The sequence below is a fragment of the Populus trichocarpa genome, chromosome 13 (genome assembly GCF_000002775.5).
Source record: "Populus trichocarpa isolate Nisqually-1 chromosome 13, P.trichocarpa_v4.1, whole genome shotgun sequence".
In the NCBI taxonomy this organism is placed as follows: Eukaryota; Viridiplantae; Streptophyta; class Magnoliopsida; order Malpighiales; family Salicaceae; genus Populus; species Populus trichocarpa.
This window is the reverse complement of record NC_037297.2, coordinates 6,840,478-6,847,201: the sequence shown is the minus strand read 5'-3', so window position 1 is coordinate 6,847,201 and position 6,724 is coordinate 6,840,478. Positions and strand designations below refer to the sequence as shown.

The window sequence follows — 6,724 nt, the reverse complement described above, 5'->3', positions numbered from 1 at the left end:
GTTAATTATTCATTTTTATTCATGTGTTTTTAATTTAATTAATTAGCCCTTGTATTCTTTTGAATTTGTTCGGTTAGCCCTTTTCTTTTCTTTTTTTCCTTTTTTCGAATGTATTCAATGCTTTTTTCGAATGACCTAATAGTTAATCTTTTATCAAGTCTTCATCATGTTATGTTATACATTCCTTCATTATATGATGATTTTCTGTATTCCCACGAAGCCTACGTCATTGAATAAACTTTCTTAAAAAAAATATAATGTTTTTAATAATAAAAGACTATTGTTAGTCTTTTGATGAACTTGTCTAAACTATGTTGTTTATGATTAAGAACGTGGAAGATAATCAGTATAACAATATTTATGCATAGAAATAGGTGTTTTAGTAGAGCCTAGGTTGTGTTTATTGTTTTCCTCTTAATCTCATTTTTCTTTGTTGGACAGTATAATTGTTAGGCTTTGGTTGCCAGGGGTTAGTTTGTTTTCTGGAAAGTAGTTTTTAGAAAACCACTTTCCAAACTTTCTTGTATTTGTTTGCCATTAGAAAAGTTGGCCAATGAAAAACACTTTCCAGTCAAAGAAAAATTTGGATTAGTTTCCAGGAAAGTGTTTTCTTTTTATTTTGGATGGAAAACACTTTCCGGAAGTTGTGAAAAATTTAGAAATGTCATTATTTGTTGATTATATCAAATTTGATCCTCAAACTTTTGATTGCTATATATATTTTGTTTTGAATATTTATTTTTGAATTTCATCCCTTACAATTTAATTTTTATATAACTTTGGTCCTTATTTTTTAAAATTATTATTTTCTTTTTTCTTATCATTTTTTAATTGAAATTTTTTATCTATTAAATTTGATCCTCATTCTTTTGATTGTTACTTATTTTATTTGAAATAATTTATGAAATGTTAATTATTATTATTTTAATTTCTTCATCTTTTAATTTTTTTTTATATTTTAGATTTGATCTCTATTATTTTGATTATTATTTATTTTATTTGAGATAATTTATTAAATTATTTTTTTTTCAATTTTATTCTCATTCAACTTTTTAATTTGTAAGATTTGTTCCTTATTATTTTAATAAACTTGAAAAAAATAAAACATTAATAAGTTATTTTCCAGCTCATTTTCCATGATATAACCAAACACTGGAAATTGTTTTCCAATTTATTTTCTATTACATTCCCAAACATCGAAAAATAAATCACTTTCTAGGAATTTACTTTCCCGGAATTCATTTTCTATAAGAAAACTACTTTTCAGCAAACAAACGGGGCATGTAGGTTGTTTTTCCTCAGTTTTAGTGTTGTTTTTGGGTTGAGGTCATTTCTGGTTTTTTCTAGGGTTTTTGGCTTTTTTTTACTAGATAATGTTATTGGGAAAAACAGTTTTGGTCCATTTCTTTATACTAGCCACTTCACATGACCTCTTTAGCAAGCAATGGTTTCTTTTGCATCAATAACGTGTATTTTAAGGTTTTAATTTTAGAGTTTTGGTTTTTGAATTGAAACTTTCTTTCTTTGACCAAATCATAATGATTCAGTGATAATTAAAGTGAATAGATACTAGATTTTTTATTCTTGCATGATTTTGAACCTCTCTATACCTCATGTTTGGAATTGTGATAGCGGTTACGGTTCAAAGTACTTTTCGCTTAGAAATGCATCAAAATAATATTTTTTTTATTTTTTAAAAATTATTTTTGAGATCAGTGTATTAAACGATTTGAAAACATAAAATTTTTTTTAGTAAATTTGTTTTTTGAATTTTAAAAAAATACGGTTTCAACCGCATTTCCAAACACGACCTTATCATATATGGTTTGGTTTAAAACCGATGTTCTAGATTCTTCAATAATATTCTTCGTTGTTGTTCATCACATTCAAACAAAAATGTATGCTTGTTTGATCTTTGTTTGTGTTGTTTCTTTTATGGATTCATTGATCATATTAATTATTTTGAAATAAAAAATATTTTTAAAAGTAATCGTAATCATATTTTCAAACACGTGAATGAAATAAAAAAAAATTTAAGAATTCATTGAACAAATTAAAAACAGATAAAAATAAATATAAAGATACATTTAAGAGTTTTGCCAAAATCATGCATTGTTCTTTTAATCAAATATTTGTTTAAAACAATCTCTGCCGTTACAAATACAATCACAAAAAAGATAAAGTTAGATCCATAACAAAAATCCCAAACTCTAAAGTAAATATTAGTATTGTATCTTTTCTTTCTCTCAAATTTCCTCTCCACTCAGCTGTCTACCACATAGTGAAGTTGATACTGGTACGGGAGTGTGAGAAGGTTCTGGAATGCATGGAAAAAGACGATAATGGGGCCTACAAAACTTGTAGAGAAATTCTGGGGGAAGGGAGGTAGTGTTATTATTTCAAAGTCCTTGCGTCTGTCATCTTTAATCTGGGAATGGAATCTTGACTCGTGACTCAACGCGGTCTGAGCAGCACTGGTGCAGCCCCCCTCTATATAAATGTGCTTCATCTGCTCCTCTGGTGCCACAGCAGCTCACACCAGGTAAGCCACTTTCTATATCTAAAAAAACCCTGTGCTCTCGGTCTCTCTTCAATTTAAAGCTTCATCTCCATTTACGATTCCTGTTTTAGGAAGAGGAATGAAAGGATTGCTTCTAACGTGTGAGTTTATATCTCTTACTTTGCTTTTATGAAGTTGCTAGAGAGAGCTGCTGTTTTTTTTTTTGTTTTTTTTTCCCCTTTCCTTCTTGCACTTGTAGCATATTGTGACTACTTGTTGTTGTTCGTTAATTTTGTGCTAAATATCTCTTGAAGGCATGAATATTTAGCGGAAAAAGATGACAAGCAAGGCAACATGTTTAGCATCTGACGTTGGAGATAGATTTAGTCCGAATAATGAAGAAATAATAAATCATTTTCTAAGGCACAAGTTACTTGGAAATGATCACCTAGTCAGCAAAATCCCCCAGCTTGATATCTACCAGTTTGATCCTTGGGATTTACCCTGTAAGCAGATGGACAATCTTAAATATTTGTCTCTCTTCCTGCTATGAACATTTTGTGAACTTAATTTGTACGTTTAAATGATTTTTGTAGGGATAAATTCAAAAGATCGAGAAGGGTATTTCTTTTCTCCTCTCCATGCTAAGAACTCCTACACAAATAACGGGAGAATCAATAGGTCAACAAATACAGGTTCATGGCAAGCTAAAGGAAGGGATTGTAAAGTAACATCTGAACTTAATGGGGAAGTAATTGGTATAAAAAAGATTTTTGTTCATTCCTGTATCAAGGATGGAATCAAGTATGTGATGCACGAGTTCAGTGCAAGTTTCAATTTACCTAATTGCCGGGACCTGGTACGTCTATAGTGTGTGTGTGTGTAAGACAGAGACGCAGCATATTCGTATCAATCATACGATTATTTTGTTGTTGTGTTCTTCTAATATGAATCCCATTTACCTATCCAACTTTTGTAGAGGGCTCTGGTTCTCTGTAAAGTAATGATGAAGACGCTAGACAAGAAGACTGAAGGATCATATATGAAGGTTAAAGAGACAGAGGAGGAGGCTAGTAGTCCTCCAGCATCTGATGAAGGTTCTGGTTTTGAAAATGTGATTAGAGTGATCTTTCAACCTATAATAACATCTGTTCTAATATCATCTTAAAAATCGATATGCAGATCAGCAGACTGACAATTTAATCTGTGATGATGGTGGAACAAATTGCTTAGCAGCTTCTGCTTCTGCGAACCATGCTGTAGAATTTACAATTCCAGAAGAGGTGAGACTCGATAGCTAAGTCTTTTAATGTCTATCTAAGCCTGATGCTTTCTTTATTCCCTCTACAGGTGGACCTTGAAATACCACCACATCTGCAATTGTTCCCCGGTTATGATCAGCAGGATTATAACCATGGATTCATATTTTATGACCAGCCACTGATTCTTACAGGGCAACTACACGCTGACAATGGCCCAGGAACTTCCAGTACTGAGGAAGATATGTTCAACGGGTTCGGATCTCTCTGGGATTGACCAGTCCGTGTAAATAGTTTCTTATCATTGCTCTGTACTGATAGGAAACATAAGCTAGAAACTAGAAAGTACGAAACAAACTACCTTTTCCCCCGAGTTGATTTGATCACTGGGAGTAATATTTACACTAACAATCAGCAACTGTTTATGCAACTCTCATGACTCTGTAATTTTTATCTCTAGCTGTCTGTAATGTTTAATCCTATGGATTTCTGCAAGGATGTTGCACCTCTGTATTATGATTTCTGAGTTTTAAGGACTGAAAGTGTTCAGGTATGGAGAATAGAGAGCAGCTGTCCCCTTGATGCTTAAATGGATGAAACAGGATATCATAATATTTGTAGATCTTACAGGTAGAATTTGAACCGTAAATTAACTGGAGTTAACGGACCTGAACGCGTCTTCAGAAAAAAAAAAAAAAAAAGAAAGAAAGAAAGAAAGAAAGAAAGAAAAAGCAGGAATTTGGTTGCTGTATGTATATATATATATATGACGACAGGAGACAAAAGAGCAACTTTCTCTCTGACCGCATCCATCAGTAGCATTGTATAGCTCAGCTATTAGAAATATGAGCATTTCTCAGCAACCAATGTATAGTAAGTTCAACTACTGCCAGAGCACTGAGCAAGCATGCGTCACTGAACTTGATGAACACTGATTTGGGTATTCTTGCCATTTTGTAAGAAATGGATCTTAATTTTCTATGAGCACATGTCGGACAATCAACACAGTAGCAGGTAAAGAAACTATATGGATCTGTTTATACCAAAAACAATTTTCCACTTTTTTTCTTTCGTTTTTTTGAACGGCCAGATCTCTCTCTCTCTCTCACTCACTCTCTCTCTGTCTCTGTCTCTCTCTCTCTCAACAGTTCTGATCTTATTGCTTTAGAGCGAAGATAAAGTAGAAAAATAGGGGGGGGGGGGAATTGAAGTTTGCTTTCTCTCAAGAAGAAGAAAGAAGAAATATATGTATGCGAGTAAAGTTAAAATCATTGTAAAAAAATGTTTTGACCACCGAAATCTAATTTTGACAGTATAAAATTTGACATGAAACTCTTTTTTGGCATGACAGCTCGGTTTTTCTCTAAGAAATTTCTGTCTAGCAAAAAATTCATTTTTTGGGCCGGAAATGTTGCCAAAGATGAGTTACAAAAACACATACCAAGTAATTCTGGTAGCAAACTATTTAATATATACATGCTATTACATGAGAACGGCTAAAAAATTCCAAGGTTTAGACCGCAAGACTAAGTCAATACTTAATTTATGGTTCATAATAAAGCCTAACTGCTCTAATTTCATAATATAACCAATCTTTTTCAGAACATACATGTTCATAGAAAAATCTCCTATCATCCTGCAGCAGAACAATTATGTAGAGTTCTCATATATCACAATTCTACTAGTCGTATTAAACAACTTATTGAAATGTATAATTATAGTATGAACATTTATTTTCTCATGTTAGCTAACACCAAACATATAACCCACTCATTATTATTATCATTATCATCATCATGTTGACATCATGTTGACATTCACTTTTAATTTCATCGTCGTTGTCATCTTCAGGATAGGAATCTTTAAGAATATATTACCTTTTTTTTCCTTTAAAAACAATTTTCACAATTTCGATACCGGTCTAAAAAATTTGGCCCAATTAATTTATCAGCATCAAACATGCTATATAGGTACGTAATATTATTCATATTGATCTATTAACTTATTCGTATGAAAATAATAACAAGTATTAGTTTCATGCATATAAATTTATAATTAAATTTTGATAAGGCCTTTAAATATAAGTTAGTTTCTAATTATTTTCATTTTAATGTAAATTAATAACTCTCTCTATTACAATTTTGCATGGATCTTCTAGCCGGCTAGGATTTCATTTAATTAATTATATATGTTGATGTTTTGGATCTTCATTTTAAGTTGACTTGTGTGCGTTATTGTTATTCAAGATTTTACAGTGATGGTGTGTCAATACGCACTTTGGCAGGATGAAGCTGGCTCTCCATGAATTCTTCTGGGAATTTCTACTCAAAACATCAATGTGAATTGGATTTGTATTTGAAAGAACAACGCAAGAAATACACTCCAAATAATGAATATTATTTTTCATTTTTATTTATTATATTGGACTCCTTACTATCGTATTGCAACTTGAGTATAAGTTCAAGTGTTGGACTACCTTCTACTCAAACATAATATATTTTCAAGTCTAAAACATGGTTTGATTTGAAAGTAAGTTTTATTTTGTTTTTTTTATTAAAATTAAAATTGTTTTTTTTCAAATTAATTTTATTAGTGTTTTTGGGTCGTTTTTGATCTACTAAAATAAAAAATGAATAAAAAAAAAACATTGTTTTCATGTTTTTCCGAGTGAAAAATACTTTAAAAAATAACAATTACCCAACTCTCGCACCCTCTAAATAAAAACTTTGATCTAATATTTACATTACAAGTGCATTTAAAATTGAGTTGCCTAAAGTTGTGAGCCCTAAATATCAAGTTTTGTTTCCAATTCCCACCGGATTCATAAAGAAAGAAAGATTGCAATCATACATAATTCTCAATTTTTGTAGTTTAAGGGTTTGTTTGGCAGTGTGGTTGCGGTTGCTTTTCAAATAGCTTTTCGTGCCAAAATGCATGCCAATGATGTTTGTATTTAGTTGGAAAA

At 31.3% G+C, this 6,724-nt stretch overlaps 1 protein-coding gene across 3 annotated transcripts; it reads left to right on the top strand.

The window, feature by feature from the left end:
• The first annotated feature begins 2,282 nt into the window (after positions 1-2,282).
• Positions 2,283-4,312, top strand: LOC7493909 (NAC domain-containing protein 71). 3 transcript variants are annotated; one of them, XM_024583383.2, is made up of 7 exons: positions 2,283-2,542; positions 2,632-2,661; positions 2,815-3,006; positions 3,097-3,359; positions 3,480-3,597; positions 3,683-3,783; positions 3,851-4,312. In XM_024583383.2, exons 3-7 carry the CDS (start codon positions 2,838-2,840, stop codon positions 4,034-4,036), a joined length of 837 nt encoding a protein of 278 aa, XP_024439151.1. In that variant the 5' UTR covers positions 2,283-2,542; positions 2,632-2,661; positions 2,815-2,837; the 3' UTR covers positions 4,037-4,312. The 3 variants fall into 3 exon arrangements, with proteins under 3 accessions (XP_024439151.1, XP_024439152.1, XP_024439150.1); XM_024583384.2 differs by lacking the exon at positions 2,632-2,661; XM_024583382.2 differs by having other exon boundaries at positions 2,286-2,661.
• Positions 4,313-6,724: the final 2,412 nt, after the last annotated feature.

What these genes read in the sequence shown, in the direction of transcription:
- LOC7493909 (XM_024583384.2), top strand. Translation starts at nt 2,838, where the DNA reads ATGACAAGCAAGGCAACATGTTTAGCATCTGACGTTGGAGATAGATTT. An exon ending in TGATCCTTGGGATTTACCCT is followed by an intron (nt 3,007 to 3,096) that starts GTAAGCAGATGG and finishes TGATTTTTGTAG; the next exon opens with GGATAAATTCAAAAGATCGA. An exon ending in AATTTACAATTCCAGAAGAG is followed by an intron (nt 3,784 to 3,850) that starts GTGAGACTCGAT and finishes TTCCCTCTACAG; the next exon opens with GTGGACCTTGAAATACCACC.